The following is a 22,471-nucleotide window of genomic DNA, read 5'->3' as shown; positions in this document are numbered from 1 at the left end:
TGGCGAAACTACCTCGTTCCATCTGCGTGCTTCTTGCTCACCGTGACGCTGTACCCTTTCAACGAACTTTTCAGACAATGGATCCCGGCAGTGACATTGTTTCTACAGATTAACATGGTTTTACCCCTCTTCATTCTTTGTGAACTGCTGCCAGCTTACGGCGTTTAGCACAAAACACTGAAGGTTTCAGCATCAGTTCGGCTTTTCGATTCGTATACTGCGGGCATATTTTCGGTTAGGCTCGCACGGAACTTTCTGTGGTTAAGAGCCAAAAGTAATTTTCATATTTTCAGCAACTCGATACATAAACGAAAGTTGTGCTTCTAACGCAGTTTTGCCCCATAAATCGAATCACCAAGCGTTGTGAAACTAGAACACCTGACATGCATGACCCTTCTTCGTTAAACTGTTAAACTTGCTGGTGTACACCTCTGATTGAACGTAGCGACTGGTGGGTAGCGCTGTTGGTACCTAACGCGCCGGTTTTCAACCGGCCGTATCCTCACCCACGGGTTGAGAAATGCGGAGACTCACATCAACTACTTCATTCCTTACCCAAGCAAAAGCAATCACGTACGAATTTCTCGCAGCCATATATTACACAAACTTCTGAACAATATTCGAAAGCTGTTACACCACCGCCATAGCCGATGCCGGCGAGTTCATAGCAAAGCAGCGGTCGCGCTGTATAGAGGAGAAATTATGGTGGTACTCGGCGGACAGCTTCGCAGCGCACCGGAGAGCCTTAGTGGATTTGAGGGGTACGGGTCTAGCTACTACGCTGAGCTATAAAACACGAAGTGTCTCATGTACATCTCACTGGACAGTTTAGAGCTGACTTCTTGCCTGAAGAGAAGCTTAAAATGCTGTCTGGGAATAACCCGTTGATACGTTCACGTTCTCTTTTGCATTAGCTTTATTTCTGAGAGTTCGGCAAAGATTGTCGGGCTCAGTTTGGTCCAATTCGCATTCAGTCATCATTTGTGTGAGCTGCTGTGTTCGAGCCACGTCGAAGAAAAAATTTCAGGACCCCCTACGGTGGCCATGTCGTTTGAGCATCCACGTGGCATTTCGGAGGTGCGGGGTGCGATCCCCAGTGTCACCTGGTACCCCTTGGTAATTCAAAGGGTACAAGTTTTCCGCTGCCTTGTCCAGAGATTTTTTATGGTGAAATGCTTGGGAAATGGGTCTTTAACACCACTTGCGCCCTTGCGCCATAACATTTCATCATCATCATTATTAAGACGGTGTTCAGCTTTCGTGCACATCGCCAACTTTTGTCATCTGTCTTTGTCACAAGCAAACACCACGTAACTAAACAGCAATTGGTGAGTTTTCGTCAGTGGCAAAAAATCTAATAACTCCGGCTCTACAGAGTGACGAGATGTGGGGTGAGTTGGTACATGTCTGAAAATGCAAGAAAGAAAAAGAACACTTGCGCACACTTCCAACTGTTGAATGAAGAAAAAGGGTCATATATATAGCCCTCACTCACCATGTACCAAAGCTCTATCGCTCTCAGTCCCGTCAGTAACAAGTAAAGGTGGAAATGTTTCTATGAAGACTATCACCACCCAGAATTCCGTATTCCTTTTTTGGCATCCGTTACTCAAACCAAGGTGGTGTTGTCGCTTTTTTTATTTTACTGATATTGATAGTGCTTATCTTTTTCTCTTTTCAAACGTACGCTATAAGCTAGTGCTTTAAGTGCAAGTTAGAAGAAGCGTTCTGCGATTTGAATTTCGCCTTTTCATTTGCAGATTACTTCCTAATGACTGTGCTGAGAGCGATAGAGTATTGTTACTTTGTGAGTGTGGCTTATAAATCTGCCCCTTTTCTTCCTATAAATAGTTGGTAGTGTGCGCATGTGTTAGCTTTTTCCTTCTTGTTGTCGTCGTTCCGCTGCTGTATTTTCGCTCATTGCTTCTCGACCCCAAGCGGCTGCACTCTTTCGCCCCGAAAATTCTGTGTAGCGTACCAAGCATGCAAAAAAACCACACAAATTTCTGTAGAACGACTGGCAACTGCAGACATTTTGTTCCCAGATTTTCTAGGCTTCTATGTGCACATTATACAAAAATACTTGCCATGTTTGATTCTATGCGCATGTCAGTGCATACATTTTTAGCGCCGAATCTTTTAGACTTAAAGCATCTATCACACATTTGTTTGAAGACATAGAGATTCTTGGAATCGTTAGATGTTTCTCTTTGTATCGTGAGGATATGTTGGAAAAAACGCAACCAGTGGCTGCTGGACAACTGGTCTACAATGATGAAACGAAAATATATGGTGCTATTTGACGCATTATTTATTCTTCAGGGTGAATAAAACTGGTAAATTGGTTTTTGAGGAAAGGAAGTGGCGCAGTATCTGTCTCACATTCCTCTGTGGACACCTGAACCACGCCGTAAGGGAAGGGATGAATGTGGGAGTGAAAGAAGAAACAGAGAAAGGGGTGCCGTAGTGGAGGTCTCCGGAATAATTTCGACCACCTGAGGATCTTTAACGTGCACTGACATCGCACAGCACACGGGCGCTTCTTGCGTTTCGCCTCCATTGAACCGTGGCCGCCGCGGTCGGATTCGAACCCGGGTACTCCGGCTCGGTAGATGGGCGCCTTAACACCTCTTGCGTTTCGGATGTGGCAACCCACTTCGAGATGTGGATGTCACCTTGTCTGTCCTGAGCTTGGCGGTGCCCTCGTACTGCTGCATCTCTTGTCAGCATGGCGAGAGTGAAAGGGGAGCCATCTCCATCTAAAGTTCAAGATTGTCGTTCAGAGAGCTTCACTGTAGACAGTTGAGGATGGTGCGATTAAGTGCTTCCACTTCATTCAGAGAGAATGCGACGCCCGGATTTTGCCGGCTGCCGTAACAGCTTGTTGAGACAAGTAGCTCGTCCAGGGAATTAAGAACTGAAATATTGTATTTTGAAATTAAAAACACAGGAGAATGGGGAGGGGCAGTGGTTTCTATTAAGTACGACAGGACGACAGAAGTGATACCATCGTCATACAATGTCGAAGTCGCCCCTTACGGGATTGGTACGCCACCGGAAAGTTCAGCAGAGATTCATTGCACTTCTCCCCACGATAAAAACCGATGTTTCCTACATCTCGGAAACATTGCGCAGAAGCGGTTAGTGAAAGAATAATTGCGTCTAATTCGCCTGGAGACCAATGATCAGAGATTAAGGGGAAAAGTCACCTCTGGCTAATATTATTTGTCGAAATTTTCGTTCTCTCAGCTTCACACTGACATAACACCAACCAGCGCGTATTACAGAGACCAGTTCAATGTAGGGAGAGGTATGCTGACCGGTCAAATGAATCGGGATTGGGGTAATTCCCCACCCGGTAGGTTGGGTGTGATGTCGGTCTAGCTCTTGTTCTGGCGACGGAAATCGCACGCCTGGTACGTGGTTAAGCTGTTATCCCAGGGGTTGGTGTCAGAACTGCCCATCTGCAGCCTTGGATCCAGCCACACCGTATATCGAAAGGTAAACAAGCAATGAGATTGGTGTCCTTTCTTATTTCGAAAGCGCGTGAATGAGCACGAAATTACGATTCATCGTGATTGTAGTACTGCAGCCGAGGTGCCTGTAATACTCAAAGTCCACCTTGTGTTTTCGCAGGCCGCATCCGTTTGGCGGGTCTCGTCGCAGGCACTCTGATGGCTTTAGGCGATGCATGCATTCGCCCGGTGCCCTACAACGCGCCAGTTCCACAATCCAGTGCGCGGGTGAGTAGTTTTTGGAATATCAGCAGCCTTATATCGGGTGCAGGGAGGTTCGAGAATCAAATTTCTGTATTTCTGAATAAGTGGATGGTGTCAGTATTTCCTACATGGGAGGGTGCAGTTCTGACTCAGTTCTGGCGAAACTACCTCGTTCCATGTGCGCGCTTCTCGCTTACCGTGACGCTGTACCCTTTCAACGAACTTTTCAGGCAATGAATAGAAGTAGTGTTATTATTTCAACAGATTAGCATTGCTTTACCTCTTTTCATTGTTTGTGAAGCGCTACAAGCTTATTGAGCTTAGTACAATACACTGAAGGTTGCAGATTGACTTTGTTCGGCCTTTAGATTGGTATATTCTGGGAACATTTTCGGCTAGGCCTCCGCGCAAATTTTTGCTGTGAGAGGGAAAAGTAATATCCGTATTTTAAGAAGGGGATACATCAACGAGTCTCTCTTAATGCAGCTTTGACCCATAAATCAAAGCACAAAGCGTTGTGAAAAGGGAACACATGACTTGCATGACACTTGTTCGTTAAACTGTTCTACTTGCTGGCGTACACCTCTGGATGAGCACGACGACTAATCTTTTGTGCTGTTGGTATCTAGTGCGCCACTTTTCAACCATGGTTGCGCGGTTATCACCACCACGACGCCTACATTCGCATGTGTCCTGTCAGCACCGACTGAATGGTTAGCGAAAATACATCGGAAGTTCAGGCCTGTGTAGCATGCAGTCAGCGTACTGAGCAAATGAAATGGCCGTCGCCTCCTCCACTGATTGCGAAATGCGAAGACTCAAAACAACTATTTCCTTCCTTGCAGAGGCAAAAGCAATCACGTACGAATTTCTCGCAGCCATATCTTGTATAGACTTCTGGAGACTATTAGAAAGCTGTTACACCACCGCCATAGCCGATGCCGGCGGGTTCACTGCAAAGCAGCGGTCACGCTGTATGGAGGAGAAAATTTGGGGCTGCCCGGCGGTAAATAAAATTGGTAAATTGGTTGTTGAGGAAAGGAAATGGCGCAGTATCTGTCTCACATATCTCGGCGGACACCTGAACCGCCCCCTAAGGGAAGGGAGGAAGGTGGGAGTGAAAGAAGACACAGAGAAAGAGGTGCCGTAGTGGAGGAATTTCGACCACCTGGCGATCTTTAACGTGCACTGACATCGCACAGCACACGGGCGCCTCTTGCGTTTCACCTACATCAAAACGCGGCCGCCGCGGTCGGGTTCGAACCCTTCGCAGCGTACAAGAAAGCCTTAGCGGATGTGAGGGGTGCAGGCCTAGCTACTATGCTGAGCTATAAAACACGAAGTGTCTCAAGTACATATCACTGGACAGCCGAGAGCTAATTTCATAGCTGTATAGACGCTTAGACTTCTATCTGGGAATACCCCGGGGAGACGTTCACCTTCTCTTTTGCATTAGCTTTCTTTCTCTGAAATTGGCAAAGATTGTCGTGCTGAGTTTGGTCCACTTTGCGATCAGTCACCATTTTCGTGAGCCGCTGAACTTCTGAGTCGTGCCTATATCATATGTGAAGACCGACAGTGCGTTCTACTTGTTTGGGCATCCGCGTCGCAGGTGGGAGGTGCGGGGTTCGATCCCCAATGCCTCCGTGTACCCACCGCTCATACAATGGCTACAAGCTTTCCCCTGTGTGGTGCTCAGCATTTTTAGGGGGGGATGCTTGGGGAATCGGTTCTTGACATAACCTTGAGTAAGAGAGAAACCTTGTGCCATGGCGCTCTTCGGCCACAGATGCCCTTGCGCGGTAAAAATTCATCATCATCATCATCAGGACAGAGTTAAGTCTTCGTGCAAGTCGCCCACTTGTGTCATCTGTCAGCGCAAGCATCAAACGGGACATAACTCAACGGCGATGGGTGAGATTTTATCCGCCGCGGGCTCTACAGATTTCCGGGCTCTGGGGCGAGTTGGTGTATGCCTGAATATACTGCTGCGCAACCACGCCAACGCAAGAAAAAGACAGCACATATGAACAGTACCAATTGTTTATTGGAAGCTGCAAATTTATAACCTCACTCACCATGCAACAAGGCTTTATCGCACTCAGCCCAGCCAGTAACAAGTAAAAAGTGGAAAAGTTTTTATGAAGACCAGTACCGCAAAAATTCTGCCTTCCCTATTTGCGCTCTGACGCCTAAACCTAGGCGGTGTTGTCACTTTTTATGTTGCTTTGTTTTTTGCACGTCAAATCTGCAGTTAATTTACACGCAAAGCTCGCTATACTAAAACTCTCTATTGTTGACTCACAGTTGCTGCCGAAAAACCCGGAAAGGCGCTTGGGTACAACTGAGAAAGATGCTGAAGATGTCAAGAAGCAGGATTTTTTCTGTGTAGGTCGATGCTTTCGCAGATCTGTTGTTTTGCTTTTGCCTTGCATAGAAGCTTTTAATGTTCTAAGCTAGTCTACCTATCTCCACTTAACCTGTAAGGCATTGACTGCTTTTGCTTCCAATCCGACGCTGCTTCTGCTACGACTGACTCGCACTGCTACTGCTATTTTTTTTATTTTCTAACCTTTGTTATACGCTTGAGCTACAAGTGCAGGGTTGAAGAAGCGCTCTGGGATTTGTATTTAGTCTCGTCATTTGCCGATTACTTGTTACTGGCTCGGCTGAGAGCGATAGAGCGTTGTTACATGCTGAGCAAGGCTAAGAAATATTTCGATTTTCTTCCAATAAACAGTTCGCAGTGTGTCCATGCATTGCCTTTTTCTTTCTTGTGTTGTCATCATTGCGACGCAATATTTTCATTCGTTCATTTTCCACCTGCAGCGGCTGCGCCCTACCGCCCAATAAATTCAGAATAACGCACCCTGCATACAAAATAACCACGCGAATTTTCTAAGGACATGCAGCCACCAGTGGAATTGAAAGCTTTTTTTAAGATTTTCTAGGCTATACGGCGCAAAATGTACCAACGTACTTAGCATGTGTAATTGTCTGTGTTCTCCTTGTATCCTGAGAATATTCTGATAATATCCCAACTAGTGGCCGCTAGACTACTCGTCTACAACGCTTAAACGCAGAAAAATTAAGCTATTTGGCGCATTCTTTATGCTTCGTCATGCCAATGTTTGTATTCCTCAACTTCGCATGGTAGCTCTGGCATTTCGGATGTGGCAACCAGCTTCGAGCTTTGAGTGTCGCTTTGTCTGCAAGGAGCTTGGTGGGCTGCTCCATTGCTTCATCGCGGGTCGGCATGGCCTGGGTGAAAGGGGAGACATCTCTGGCTAAAGTTCAGGTTTGCAATTCACGCGCTGCGTGACAAAGTTGAGGATAGCGCGATCAAGTGTTCGTAAGAAGTGGCTAGTTCATTCAGAAAGAATGCGACGCCCGGGTGCCGCCGGCTGCCATAATAGCTTGTTGCAACAAGTGGCATTGAATAAGCGGCTACTCCATGCAGTAAAAGCTCAAGTATTGAAGTATTGTATTCTGATAGTTGGAAACGCAGAGGGAGGAGGGGGATGGGGGAAATGGGACGCTGTTGGAAATTTAAGGAGAGATTCAGTGCCGCATTCCCCAGTATAAGAAGCGATGTTTCCTAAAAATAGATCGGGAACACTGCGAACAAACTGTTAGGGGAAGAAAAATTGCGCCTAAGCTAACTAGAGGCCACTGACTAGGGATTAAAAAAAAGGTAACCTTTGATTATTACCTCTTATAAACATTGTTTTTCGCACTGCTTCAGACTGACATCACACTGGCCATTGCGTAGTAGAGTGAGGTACGCTGACCGCTCATATGAATCTGGAGTGGGGTGATTCCGCAGCCGATACGTTAGGCGCTGTGTCGATCTAGATCATGTTCGGGTGATGAAATCCCTGTAACAGGTAGGTGGTTAGCATAGTACCCGGAGGTTAGTGTCATAACTGCGGGCGCAACATTTCTGTACTCATGGATCTCGCGACTTTGCATATCCACAGGTAAACAAGCAATCAGATGGGGTTCCTTATTTCGAAAACGCGTGAAAGCGGACGAACTTACTATTCAGTGTGACTGCAGTACTGCCTCTAATCCTAAAACTCCACCTTGTTTTTTTTCGCAGGCAGCACCCGGGGTCTCGTCGTAGGCACCCTGATGGCTTTTCCGCGACGGGTACAGTGCCGGCCCGTACAGCGAGCCAGTTCCACAATCTGGTCAGCTGGTGAGTAGGATTTTGTACAGCAGCTACCTTAGATTGGTTGCAGGGAGGATCGAGAGTCTAATTTCTCTATTTCAGAATAAATTACTGGCGCAAATATTTCTGAAATGTGAGAGCGCCGTTCTGGCTCAGTTCCGGAGAACCTCACTCATTCCGTCTGGCAGCTCCTTGCTTGTCGGGACGCTGTTTCCTTTGAACGAACTTTTCAGACAGTGCCTAAAAGGGAACTGATATTATTTCTACAGATTAACAGGGTTTTACTACTCTTATTTGTTATCGAAATGCTATAATATTATCAAGTATAGCCCAATACACTAATTGTTCACGCATGACTTCGGTCTTTCGATTGATATATCCTGAGAATAAGTTTGGTTAGGCTTCCACGGAAATTTCTGCGGTGAAGAAGGAAAAGTAATTTCCGCATTTTCAGCAAGAGAATACAAAAGCGAAAGACTTACTCCCAACGTAGCTTTTTGCCCCATGCATAACTCGAAGAAGCAAGCCTCGTAAAAATGAAACACCTGACGTGCATGACCCTTTTTAGTTAAACTGCTGCACATAAAATGCTGGCGTACACCTCTCGAGGAATGTAGCGCGTAGTGGATAATCCTGTTGGTATCTAACGCGCCATTTTCAACAGTAGCTTAGTGGTTACCACCGCTACGGCGCTCATATTCGCATTTGTCCTGTCAGCACCGCATGAATGGTCAGCGAAAATACAACGGAATTTCAGGCCTGGGTAGCAGGCAGTCAGTGTGCTGAGCAAATAAAATGGCCTTCGCCTCATCCACTAGTTGCGATATGCGGAGGCTAACATCAACTACTTCCTTCATTGCCCAGGCAAAGCGCTCGCGTACCGATATCCCACAGCCATACCTCACACAGACTCGCGGACACAATTTAAAAGCTGTTACTCCACCGGCATAGTCCATACAGGCGGGTTGTAGTTCCCGCGTTTAAGTGATAGTCGGATACCTGTCATAAAGTCTTAGTGGTAAGCAGCCTCCACATCACTATGCAGAAATATTAAACATGAAGTGTCTGAAGTATATGTCAATGACCCGCGAGGGCTAACTCCTTACTAGAAAAGACGCTTGGAATGCTACCGGGGGGATATCCAGTGGAGTCGTTCGCCTTCACTTGTGAATGGACCCGCGAGGGCTAACTCCTTACTAGAAGAGGCGCTTAGAATGCTACCGGGGGGATATCCAGTGGAGTCGTTCGCGTTCACTTGTGAATGGATCCTCGAGGGCTAACTCCTTACTAGAAAAGACACTTAGAATGCTACCGGGGGATATCCAGTGGAGTCGTTCGCCTTCACTTGTGAATGGACCCGCGAGGGCTAGCTCCTTACTAGAAAAGTTGCTTAGAATGCTACCGGGGGGATATCCAGTGGAGTCGTTCGCCTTCACTTGTGAATGGACCCACGAGGGCTAACTCCTTACTAGAAAAGACGCTTAGAATGCTACCGGGGAGATATCCAGTGGAGTCGTTTGCCTTCACTTGTGAATGGATCCTCGAGGGCTAACTCCTTACTAGAAAAGACGCTTAGAATGCTACCGGGGGGATATCCAGTGGAGTAGTTCGCCTTCACTTGTGAATGGACCCGCGAGGGCTAACTACTTGAGATTGAAGCAACGCGTTTCTAGAATAACGCGTTGCTTTCTACCGAAAAGATACGCTTGTAGCCATTTCAACAGGGCAGGTAGAATTTTGAAGGTTGGCAACTTCACCACCAAAAACGTTTGTGCGACCGAATCAAAGGCTCTTGGAAGTCCAAGAGTGTGCAGTCAACCTGGTTGCCACTGTTAACTGGGAGGGCAATTTTGTGAGTAATTCTATCAGTTGCGTATCCCAGGAAAATCCCGTTCTGAAGGTATGTTGCATTTGGCACAAAAAAATTGTCTAATTGGATGCGGGTAAAACATTCATGTAAATCATGTGTTATACCGATTTCCACAAGACACTTTTGAGGAACATGTCTGTAGTTTATTGTTTTTGTTTCGTTTTCCATGGTGGAGCGGGCGGCACATGAGGCGGAGAGGCACCAGAGAGTGCGAGGCAGAAGGAACAGAAAGAATCGCTGCCTGCCGGAGGTCTTCTCCAGTGCTCTGTGTTTCTCTCCGCAACATTTTGGTGGACCGCGGTGGGATGACGCTCAATCGCGCCCAGAACCAAGCGCCGGACTCGGCTGACAGCCGAGTTCCACCACCGGCTGATGAAGCGCACGGTGGCATTGGCCACCGCCGTTCTGACGGCCTCGACCTCTTCCGGATGCTGGACGCCGCCTTCCACCGCATCGCGGACCGTGGAGCGGGCGGCACATGAGGCGGAGAGGCACCAGAGAGTGCGAGGCAGAAGGAACAGAAAGAATCGCTGCCTGCCGGAGGTCTTCTCCAGTGCTCTGTGTTTCTCTCCGCAACATTTTGGTGGACCGCGGTGGGATGACGCTCAATCGCGCCCAGAACCAAGCGCCGGACTCGGCTGACAGCCGAGTTCCACCACCGGCTGATGAAGCGCACGGTGGCATTGGCCACCGCCGTTCTGACGGCCTCGACCTCTTCCGGATGCTGGACGCCGCCTTCCACCGCATCGCGGACCGTGGAGCGGGCGGCACATGAGGCGGAGAGGCACCAGAGAGTGCGAGGCAGAAGGAACAGAAAGAATCGCTGCCTGCCGGAGGTCTTCTCCAGTGCTCTGTGTTTCTCTCCGCAACATTTTGGTGGACAGCGGTGGGATGACGCTCAATCGCGCCCAGAACCAAGCGCCGGACGCGGCTGACAGCCGAGTTCCACCACCGGCTGATGAAGCGCACGGTGGCATTGGCCACCGCCGTTCTGACGGCCTCGACCTCTTCCGGATGCTGGACGCCGCCTTCCACCGCATCGCGGACCGTGTCGAACAGCTGATGGACCTGCTGGACGCGCACTTGACTGCACACACGCTGGGGTGGCGAAGGCCAGCTGCCGTGTGTCGGGATGATGCACGGCCCACCGACATTCCGCAGAATGTGGAACAATATACCCGCCACAATAAAGCATGCTAAAAAAATTTTGAAGTAACTTAAAGAACACTATCTGCACCTGCTTTCCCTCAAGTGGTTTACTTTCCCTTCATTCACACATTAGATAGCAAACTTTTCCATATTTTGTTTGCTTGGTCGCAATGTCACACATGAAACTGCACTCAAAGCAACGTAGAATGTTCGCTGTTCACTACTACTCTGATTCACGCCACTCCTGCCTCCTCTTATATCTTTTCATTTCTTGTATACTGGATGAAAGCACATATTTTCTTTTCGGATGCCAAAGGAAATTTCAGTGTGACGCTTGTATGTGCGGAATATTTGCAAAAAAATGAAGCTACTGGAAGTAAAAGAGCTTTAACGTTAGTGTGGTCAAATCCATCCTACAGAGGGCTCCTCGGCGATTATTATTCAGTTCCGTCCCACATATGATGTCGCAGAACTGAACTGTGAGGAGATGGATATTTCAGCAACTACACAAACTGACTGCGATGAAACAGCTAAATTTGTGTCGAGCTGCTCCTTACTAAATCTTCCAACGCGCCAAAAAAACGAGAAGGACCCTTCATTCTTATTCTCCGTGTCATGGCTACCTACAGCACCCTCCTTTCTGCATATTTATTGTTAACAAGACATAGTGCACAGTCAGATAAAACTAGCCGATATGTAATGCTCAGAAAGCAGAAGTATGTTGTCTTACAAATAATGTGGCTGAAATAAAAAAAATCACTAGGTATATAAAGCAAGATACAAGATTGCTTTCTTATTTTATAAGAATGCAATGCAGTATGTTTATACCGAGTGTCCCAGCTAAATGTAACCAAACTTTAAAAAAAGGCGAAGTGTTCTAGTCCAGTGAAACTAACTCAGGGTAGTTCATAGTCGCGTGGCCTAGTCTTGAGTATTTTTTTCGGTCTTCAAAGTTAATTAATTAGTTAGGTTAATTTACCTAACTTTTTAATTATTGACTTCAGGAAGAAAGTGTCAATGAAAAGTTTTAGATCACCTCAAAAAACCGCATGTAGAGCTGTTTCCTTTAAGTTATGATTTACGTAGCTTCATTTATTGGCCTTAGAAGAATGTTGTCACGTGACCAGCTGCTCGCTCACTTCTCTGCTCCAATGTGCACCTAAAGTCTCATCGAGGAGAGGACGTCAGAAAAAAACGAGTTTTAATCTTTAACGCGCGTCTTGGGACATTGAAGTGGCACAGTTGTCATGTGGAAGCCTTTTCTTATTGTGTGGGTTATGGTTAAAGGCCGGTAAAAAAACTACTTTACGTAAGTATTACTTTGGTGCAAATGCCTCAGTAACTTGTTTCTCAAAGCAATCTACAACCTTTCCATTGACACTTTGTTCCTCAAGTCAATAGAAGTTAGTTAATTAAGCTTAACTAGTTGTTCAACTTTGAAGAACGAAAAAAAATACTACAGATTAGGTCACGCGACTGTAAACAACCATTTGGTTTCAGACAGCTAGGACACCCCGTGTTTTTTAAAAGCTTGGTTACATTTAGCTGGGACACCTGGCAAAGAATTACATGCCTGAAATCACTTGTAAACGTAACAACCTCAACTACCTGATTTTATTCTAATTTTAATTCCTTTTGTCGTTAGGCTTTCCAGCAGTATAATTTTTTCTTTGAAAATTATCGCTGTTTAATTAAAGCTAGCGTTTCAGAGAAAGATGCATGATCATGTTTCATGGGGTTGAAGCATTAAATGCAAGAGGAATGCAGCGCAGGACAGGGTTAATTGGAGAAACATGGCAGTGGCCTCTGACCTGCGATCGGCGCAGTCAGGCTGATGATGATTATATCTGTCATTCCACACCACAGGCGCTTCGAATATGGAGCCGGAAGAACTAAACACAGCCCAACTCGACCAGGAATGGTGCGAAAGAATCGCTGATGACGTCATACTTCCCAGAAAAGGGCACCTAAGCGTCAGCGCCTAAAACTAGTTACAGCTCCACCATGCGGAGAGACTGTCCTCTGTTTATGCGGCGCAGGCAGAGTTTGAAGCCCTCCCCGAACACCGGACACCAAGACGTCCGTCACACCTTCATGTCGACTGCAGGTGTAGTCTAGGTAGAACTGCAGGAGCAGTGCGTTTCGTTACTGAAGTCGCCAAACTGCATGCAGCTCCTACGGCTCTTGACACTCGCTGCAACTGGAAGCAACTTCGTCGTCATTCTCCTTTCGAGGTCCATGCCACAGAGACTTCGTTAGGAAGTAGCAGCGGGCCCTCACGTCAAGCCCCTGGCCCCTTCTCCGTTTGCACAGTCGAATACATAGGTCGTACAGACTGTTTCATGCTCGTGCGCTATATGCGCACTAGATTATTGAAGAAAGTACTACAAAACAAAGAGATAGCCTGTTTAAGCGACTGATAATTCTTCAATGGTGCTCTGCAAATGCCTAGAAGTGGAGGCCATGACGTTTTCAGAGTTCACAACGAAAGTAAACAACAACGACGACAACTACAACGACAACTAAAACGAGAGTAACAGAGTCGAAAACAACATCAGACGTGTTTACTGCTGTCCTTTATTGGTGCCTTCCCTTTTGTTACAGTGTTCTGCAGCTTTCTTCTCTGCATAGAAGGAAACAAATTTGCCCTTGTTCGTTTGAACGTGTTTAATGCACTCAATGAACATGCACTTTGATATGAACGAGTATGCATACTTTTGAAACGATACGAAGTAATTCAAGGCGAGAAGCGAAAGTGCCGGTCATTAAATATCTGGATGCTTCTTGTGACTCCATCTGCGATCAAGTAGCCACTGCTTTAAACGCAGAAAACAGTTTATGTTGTGTTATCAGCTGTATAGAATTCGCAATTTAAAGTAGGGAATCAAAATATTTTAGGAAAGAGGCACGTGTAGAATGCAAAAAGCCTCGGCCACAGCGCCTGGGCCTGTCCCAACATTCAGTCCTGTCCTCCACACCTCAACCTATCCTAGAGCATGTGTTGCCACGCTGACCAGCTCGATTCGGAAAGACCTGCTCCAACTGACAGACCGGACGAGTTATACAGCACAAGCCGTTGGAATCCTGGAGTTTCGACCCTACCCGGCGCTGTAGAAAAGCTACCCGCTAAAGTCAATTACCATTTTTCGACTCCACATCCATGGGTTTGACCCTACCTTAAAGCTTAAGGACGCTGGAAGTGGGCTCTCAAAAGACAAAGGATTAGTTTATTTTTGAGAGACAAATTGAGCAGAGAGGATCAAGCAGCAAGCACGACTTTGTGCGATGCTACCCGAAATCTAAAAGGAATAATAGACATGCGCTCTACAAGTAATAGAAATCTAAGATAACCGACGACTCTGCAGGGTCTTCAAAGTCAGCTCGGCGAAAAGGATAAGCAAAATTAAAGGGCTGTGATGGCGGCGGCTTGAGAAGAATAGGACTGCTTTAAGGCCAATGTGAAATGCCTTTGTCCTGTCTTATTTGCTCTTCACGGCTATTAGAAACTCAAATAAACGTAAATTATTGGAGACTAAAAAATGCATCCGCGTGACTTTAGGCGCTGCCTGTTTATTGTCCTCGTTAATTTGTACTGTCAAATTTTGCTGAGAGACAAGTCGCACTAAGAAATATTTTATTTATGAAGTATACTTTGTTTTACATAAAATTCCCTACCCTTTTCGACTTTTTTTGTTAGCAGCGTACACTCTTGTTTTTAAATCAAAAACAACACTAACGGTAATTTCTTAATCTCCCCGCCGTGCAGGGTGGCCGTTCCAAGATTTGCGCATCTGCCTTGTTGGCACCTTCATCTCTTCCTTCGTTGTGTCAGGCGGCGCTTCAGTTGAATCCATGTCAGTTTGCTTCCTGGCCGTCGGCGAACGTCCAGCGGCTGCTCGGGCTTTTTGAGTCTTTCCGGTTGATGTCTGCGGGGCAATAAATGAGTCTCCAGTGGAAATTCTGCGTCAACGTATTGCTTTTAATGCCCTCGTGTTGAAGGCCTCCTTACGCAGAAAATCCGGCATCGGCGTTGTCGGCGTTGTGAGCGATAAACAGGGTGGCATAGTGTGGCCCAGATAACCGCCCCCGCAGAAGCAACTTAGGGGGGCGACAACAATGTCAACAATGTCTTTTTGTGACAACAATGAAAATGGCACTGAGGCTTCTGCCATGCAAAATATGGCACACGCGTTCGTGCGTACACAGGATCCCCTATCATAACCGTCGTTCTTTGGAAACGCCTTCAGATTCATTGAACGCTAACTACCGGCGCAACGAACCGAACGCAAGGCAGGTGAAGACGGACACAAACACTGATTCTGTCTTCCTTCTCTCCTCAAACCTATTTTAGAGCGCAGCTCTTTGGCGTCCGTTCCTGGGTTTCGCGTCGTCGTCGGCCTCGTAACCAGCTCCGCCCCCCTTTCATCCCCCCAGCGCTAGCAGCGACCGACTGATAGATACCGCTGGATGCCGCTGACGCCGCTCGAGAGTCAAGATAACGTGACTGCATAGAACACCGTCGCCGCCATGCAGAAAGAGGAGGAAAGGGTCCCCCCCCCCCCCTGTTCTTGTGTGGCGGATAGGGTGCTCTTCAGTTGCCGACGCGCCGGTTATTTCACGTAGGCCCCGGCACGTGGACGAATACGTGACCACCTTCCCACGGCTAGACCTGGTTCTTAGCGCTGCGGAAGCGAGGGTATCATATTGTTTGTGTCGGCATCGGCGGCGTTGTCCCTGAAACCAACTCCGCAGCTGGGGTTGACTCACTATCGGCGTCAGCGGCATCAGTCAGTCGCTGCTATCTCTTCCCTCCTCCCTTTATCGTGTTGTCCGCTTGCTGCGCGCGCTTCTGCCCCCATCGTTTGCCGCTGGGTGTACACGCCGCCCCCCTCCCCCCTCTTCCTGCGAAAAATAAAAAAAAATTCTGTGATAGCGCATACATGTGTTGCTCGATTTCTTTGCCTCAATCTATCGAAAAGGTGAAACAGCTTATTTGCTGCGCTCAAATTTAGCATTAGGAAGTAACGTAATCGTCGGTAATTTTTTCTTCAATTCATGTACAAGCTTCATATTAATTTCGGTGCTAACTCATCAGCTGACTTGGCATTGATTCCAGCGGGAACGGTTGATAAGCGTCGCCTTCTTCACACTAGTGACTGCACACAAGGGCTGTTCCTCCGTCCGCAACCGCAATAGTCAGTGGTTGGTCTTACCTGAGCGATGCCAAGGAGGGCTGGCGAGTCTGCCTGAACACCTGTGCCATGGCTACGAGAGACAATCAGCGAGCCGAGAGACGCGTGGAGAAGAGGATTCGCGCCTTGAAGAGCGGCGTTGGAAGATTTGCTTGAAGGTTGGGTAGATTTCAGCTCCACGAACGGCCTTCTAGTTTCGTCCTACTATTTCGTCCAATTAGTTTGCGCATTAGATCAACTTAGATCTGATTAAGTAGGTAAATATTTTGATTTTTTAATTTGTCTCGTACCACCTTTTTTCAGAATATCGCCAGAGCTTGCAATAAATCGAATTTCAAGCTTCTCATTGTCCTCAAATCAGTGCATGGCAGGTTACTGCTGGCAGCATGTGCTGGCTTTGTGCTTTCCTTATGAGGCGAGTTGTTGTGCCTAGATTATGTCTGTTAAACGTTTAAATACTGACGTGCGAAGTACGTCAGACGGCTGTATTTTGCATCTCGCCTCCATCGAAATGATTCTGCCTTCACTCTTCCCTCGCAGCGCCTTTGGGGTGTTTGCTGAGAGTCAAGCAGTTGATGCGATTTTTTTCCTGAATAAATAAATTAAGGCGAAAGCCTTTAATGCCTCACAGTTGTCGACAGAAAGTCGTCAGCACAAGGTTGTCAGCAGATGTGTCGTGCTACTTCTGGTCAGACCAGAAAAAAAAAATCCTTGTGCACGGTTGGATTCGAACCACCATCTTTTCGTTCCGCAGCCGAGCGTGCTAATGGCTACGCTACTTTTTACCAACGCATATGTAGTTCTTGTCTAGGACGCTGGATAGCGTTTGTAGAAAGGCGCCAAATCAGACGGACGCCTCCCAAACGCTCTCCAGTGTCTCCAGCATTTAATCTTTCCAAACAATTGTGTACCTAATTAACATCTTGACCACACATCAGTGACACAAGCAGCAACACCGCACTTTAGGTTAACAAAGTGCCCCCCTGATTTTTTTTTGTTTTCTGCCATTATCGTGCGCTGTTAGAAAGCCCAATATATCCTGCCACGTGAAAGTCTTGTTAGTCGCCAATTCGCCAAAGAAGAAGTACAGCTGAGCACCACGAGCCTCGAGCTGTGCGCGCTCTGCTCTTCAGCGAGGTCTACGTCCTTCGCCATAATCCTTTGTGCTGCTGCTTCGAGGGATCCCTTCGTTCTCCGCTTCGAGAGAGTCTGTTCCTCGACTGGTCGTCTTGGTGAGTGAATTCGTCGTTCGTTGCTTTTGGCTGCACAGCCCCAGATTGCAGTGTCTAATCCCGACCGCGGTGGCGGCTCCTCGGTGCTGTGCAGAGTCAGCGCGCGGTGGCAAACCCTATGTGATAGAAATCGATCAGGGGCCATCTTCTATGGCGTCTTTCAAAGCTCACGTGTCGAGCGTGAAGGTTAGGCTTCGCACCGCCCACCGTAGACTCTGTTCCTTGGCTACTCCGAAAAGCGAGCAGCACGTCTTTCACCTGTTCCTCAAATGAACACTTCTCTAGTCAAGACCTGTTCGAAGATCATGCTCTTGATCGCTTAGGCGATCGATGAATTTCATAGCTTCGACTTGATAAAAGGCCTAGCATGCAGAGTTCTTTATTGGTATCTTCGGAAGAGAACGCGCAACGTTGCTCACGTTGAGGTTTGGCTCCTACCATGCGTAATTCATCACATTACATTACATTACGCTGTGGCTGAGCATAGCGTCTTAGAGTGACCGCAAAGTCAGCCGACGCGTGGTATGTGATAGAGATATAGAGACCTTAAGCCACGCTCATTGCTGTGCCTGAACACTTGAACCCGTTTCCCCACAAGAAAAGCGCTGTAAGCTTATATCCTGGCAGTTCCTGCGTTATAGCGACGCGGGCAGAAAATTTCGCTTGAGGGAGCCGCTTGTCGCATGCCCCCGTCACTTGGGTGTTGCCCAAAATCTCGCGTACACAGAGCTCAGTAAAACAGGTTGCGGTGCTAGTTGGTGATGCATTTTCTTTTCTTCACATTTAAACAGCGCTAACTTTTCAGACGAATACACAGATAGACATGACAGGACGGGCGCTGACTCCAACAATGTTTATTGACACGTATTTTCGTTGAACATATAATAAACACACAGTGAGCGCACACGCTTTTACGACTGACCACAGAAGGAAAGGAAAGTAAAAAGGAAGGAAAGTCTTTTCTTTTTTTTGCTCAATGATGACAGCGAAAGTAGATTAAGATGAGCAGACTGCATTTCGTCCCATATTTTTATGCAAAGTGAATTCGCTGGTATGCAGGAAGACAGAGGTGGTGCTGACACACATGTCACCTCCCGCCTTGATAAAAGTTAGCGCTGTTTAAAGAAAAGAAAGCAGAGCTCAGTCTTAATCTTATCGCGGTCGCGAGCGCTGTCACGAAATTGCAACCCTCCTGCAGCGCTATGCTGGCACGACACCTCGCAAGGAGCTAGCGGAGTGGTAGCGCGCCTAGCAGCCAAGCAAGACGTCCACTAATGAGGTCTCAGCGCTCCTAGACACTACGTCATATTTCTTTAAAGTGATGCATGAAGGCATACTTGGCACAAAATGTTGCAGCGTTACGCAATGTGCGGAATTTTTTGTGGGTTTACCACGCCTCTGAGCGATGACGCGTCAGATTTAAAACACTCACAAGCTCAACGCTGCAGACTCTCGAAGACACCACCGTTCTCAACTCCATACCGACGAAAACTTGTAACATACCGTTTCATGTACTGCAAAGCGAAGTGTGAGGAATGCCATGTCTAAGGCGTTTATTTTTACCCCAACATATTCTGTAAATTAATTTGTGTTAGCAGTACCCGGGGACGGCCTCAGTCAGTTCATCATCGTTGAAAACAACTTTCCAAACTACTGCTAAGCTGTCTATATTGAAATTTTAGTCGGTGGAAAAGAGAGCTTTTAATATCGCATTATAATATATCATATAATCTCGCATTTCTTTCCCATTAAACTGAACTTCAGTGCAAACATCAAAGCAAAGAACTGGAACCGCTTTGCCAGTGAGTTGGCAATCCGTAGACAGCTCCATGATATTCAGGCGCATCATTGAATGAGCCATGTACTATCGGGGACAAAAGTGGTATACTCCATGCGGCGGAAGCCGAAGCAACGGAAAGATGCGGGATTTTGGCGAGCTAAAGCATGAAACATCGAAATGAGCCAAGCGACATACCTGCTGATAATAAAGGTCACGCAATGGCTGTCTCGATCCCACATGCCGCCTGTAGATGGCGTTGCAACGCAGATTTCTGTTGCTCCGGCTCCCGCCGCGTGGAGTATACCACTTTTGTCCCAGATAGTACGTAACGGAAACGTCCAACTTGGTGCATAGAACTACCATTGGGGTCACTGCGATGTTTGCATACAGACAACCGAGACACCGCTCCCTGTAATACAGGCGGCGATTGTGCAGAAGTGGCACGTTTCATTTGCAGGTCATCTGCTTACAAGTCAACGTCATGTTCAACAGTTCTTACGTCCCGGCTGCTCAGGCCCCGGCATACGGTCAGCCCGGCTACGACCCTGCTTCGCACACAGAAGCGCCGTATGGACAGACGCACCTGGACCAGACAACTGCGCCATCCGAACTGGTGACCTCGGCTTTCCAGTCGGCCGTGACCACTTCGGCAGGTAGGGAACTGCAACGGCTGGGGCGCATGTATTAAGGCGAAGCACTTTAATGGCTCATGCTGTCGTCCGTGTCACATCTTAGGCAGTGCATTAATTCGGGAACAAAAAAGAGCAGAAAACGAATGCTTGCTTCATATATACAGGGTCTGTTCTGAAAGTAGTAGGACTATTTTTTTTAATAAAATTTATTCAACAGAATAGTGCAGACGATTAGAATTTTTCAAAGTTGCACCCTTCCGCACCTACACGCTGCTGCCAATGAGTTTTCCAGTTTTCGTACGCCTTTGGGAACGCCTGGACCGGAATGCTGTTTAGCTCCCTCGTCACGGCCTGTTCAACTGCCTCTACCGATCCGTGATGTTTCCCCTTGAGCGTCGATTTTATTGTTGGGAATAGAAAAAGTCTGGCGCTGCCAAGTCGGGGCAGTAGGGGGCCTGAGGCGGCGTTGCCGCCTTGTGCTCGGCAAAAAATTGGGGTCCTCGTTCACATGATGAAGAAGACCCTAGCAGATCGCTTTCCGGTTGGCCTTTTGCTCCTCTGACAACACTCCCGGCACCAACTTCGCGCACACTTTCCTCATGGCTAAGTTTTCGGTCACGATCTCAAAAACTTGGGTTTGCGGAATGCTCAAGTCATCAGCAATCATTCTGATACTCATCCTACAATGACTGTTCAGTAAATGTTTCACTCGCTACACATTTTCGTTGGTCTTGCTGGTCGAAGGGCGTCCGGAGCGGTCGTCGTCTTCCACTTTTTCCTGACCTTCTCGGAACAGCTTGTGCCACTCAAAAAACACCTTATATACCCACGGCAGCGTCACCGTAGGCCTCCTTAATCACTCTTTGTCCGTTTTATCAAGATTTACAGAAAATTTGATTACGTATCGCTGATCCTCTATGCTGATGCTCTATGATTCTGCGTGACGAGACATTTCGACAGGGGTTCACAGTACAAGCGACCTGCTCTCTTCAACGGCTGAGAGCCGACTGCCGATTTTCCCCAGCAGTCCCAATACCCCCTTCAACGATCCTGCACGCGCAGACCGCCTCTCGTCCGCCCGTTCGCCCAGGAAAAAACCAGTCCTACTACTTTCAGAACAGACCCTGTACGAGGAAAAAATGAACCTGGAAGCCATGTATGATGACTGTAGAGTAATTAGCTAATTCATTATAGTCAAAAATGTCAAAACTGAGTTGAGGTAACGCAGACGTCGATATAGCCACGGGGATGGTGTGACGTCATATCCACCGGAAGTCCTCACGGAGTAGTGTCCCTGACTTTCGCCACTCAACACTTTAGTTGCCAAAGTGTCCTCGCAATTTTCACTTGCTGTTCTCAAACAGTAGGTCTCCTGTGTTTCGCGACCTTCATTCATTCAGTGCCTCCAGAATGATCCACATTGCTTCACTTCCACATTTATTTCACTATCACCCGCAAAAGTCCATCGAATGCGTGTTTTGGAAAAAAAAAAGAACTGCAGCTCTACCCCGCGACTCAGCCGCTTGGTATTTTTGCAAGCTGTTAGAACATACACGTCTCCTCAGACCTTCATACATTTCAAGGAGCTTGATTATGTCATTATCATCATCACAAGCTTTACTACACCCACTGCAGGGAAAACGCCTCTCCATTCAACCCTGTCCTTCGTCAGTTGCGGCCACCGTATTCACGCAAATTTCTTAATCTCATCCGCCCACCTAACTTTCTGCCACCCCATGCTACGCTTGCGTTCTCTTGGAATCCACTCCGTTACCCTTAAGGACCGGCTGTTATCTTGTCTTCGCATTATATGCTCTGTCCAAGCCCACCTCTTCATGTTGATTTTAACTAGGATGTCACTGGTTATGTAACCACACCGATATAATTCTTTATGCGCAGTCGCGTCCCGTAGACTTTTTCTGGCGATAGTACACGTCTTCTTTTGTTTGTTACAAGGAGACTTGCTCGTTGATACGCCAACTTACCACTAAATATGTCCTGTTAAAATGAAAATCCCAAAGTTCACAGCATACGTAGCCCCCACTTTACTGACAGCTACTCGAAAGTGCTTAAATTGCACCGTTTTTGCCTCTTTGACTTATGGCGAAAAACTATTGTTATATCAAGTGAGCGATATTGATTGTAGACAAGCATTTCCTGTACTCATGAGCTGAGTGACTGAAGAAGCTGGCTAGATTTCCTAGCTCACTGTAAAGCCTAGATCACACTCAGGTTCTACCGAGACGTTGGTCTAAGCGGAACATTTTTTTCTGGCACCACATTAAAATCTGGTAAAAAAAGGAAAAAAAACCTTTAATAAGACCAACGCAGAGCTACAGTGTAACGGCCACGTTGCTACTGTGGTGTATTTTGGTACAAAGGGCACTGATCACTTAAGGTATTTTCGAAAGGATGCAGAAAAGATTGAAAAAATTGCTGATACTTTAGCTTGGTTAAACCTAGTGTGTACGCGAAAGCTGGTCAGCAGCTGTAAGTTTGGCGGCATGGCCGGGTAACGATAGCCATGGATTAGGCTGAAAAGGGCAACCTTGGATTTAGCTAAACTGTCCTTGCACGTAAGACAGGCGCTGGCCTGACAACCTGTCTCTTCGTCCCGTTCGGGGAAGCCATGCTCAGAGTTGTATATATGGTTTTACTCACCAAACTCAAGTCGTTCTTGTGCCATAGTCTTTCGTACACGCCACACACGCTGCCGAACGGTT

At 47.2% G+C, this 22,471-nt stretch overlaps 2 protein-coding genes across 17 annotated transcripts in view; both read left to right on the top strand.

Moving 5' to 3' along the window:
* Window positions 1–22,471, top strand: part of LOC149324567 (uncharacterized) — a 259,754-nt gene that overhangs the window by 90,681 nt on the left and 146,602 nt on the right. The gene's annotated exons all lie outside the window — the stretch shown is intronic.
* LOC149324568 (uncharacterized) overlaps window positions 1–22,471 on the top strand; it is a 49,585-nt gene that overhangs the window by 216 nt on the left and 26,898 nt on the right. Inside the window, exons 2-4 of the mRNA XM_089565421.1 lie at window positions 3,637–3,743; window positions 7,822–7,920; window positions 19,574–19,769. Of these exons, the coding sequence (XP_089421547.1) occupies window positions 3,692–3,743; window positions 7,822–7,920; window positions 19,574–19,769 (347 nt within the window). The 5' untranslated portion in view covers window positions 3,637–3,691. The remainder of the gene's footprint in view (window positions 1–3,636; window positions 3,744–7,821; window positions 7,921–19,573; window positions 19,770–22,471) is intronic.

Source organism: Amblyomma mixtum, unplaced genomic scaffold, assembly GCF_055824585.1.
Source record: "Amblyomma mixtum isolate Tamu unplaced genomic scaffold, ASM5582458v1 scaffold_23, whole genome shotgun sequence".
Lineage (NCBI taxonomy): Eukaryota > Metazoa > Arthropoda > Arachnida > Ixodida > Ixodidae > Amblyomma > Amblyomma mixtum.
The sequence above is the reverse complement of the archived record's forward strand: the minus strand, read 5'-3'. Positions and strand labels throughout refer to the sequence as shown.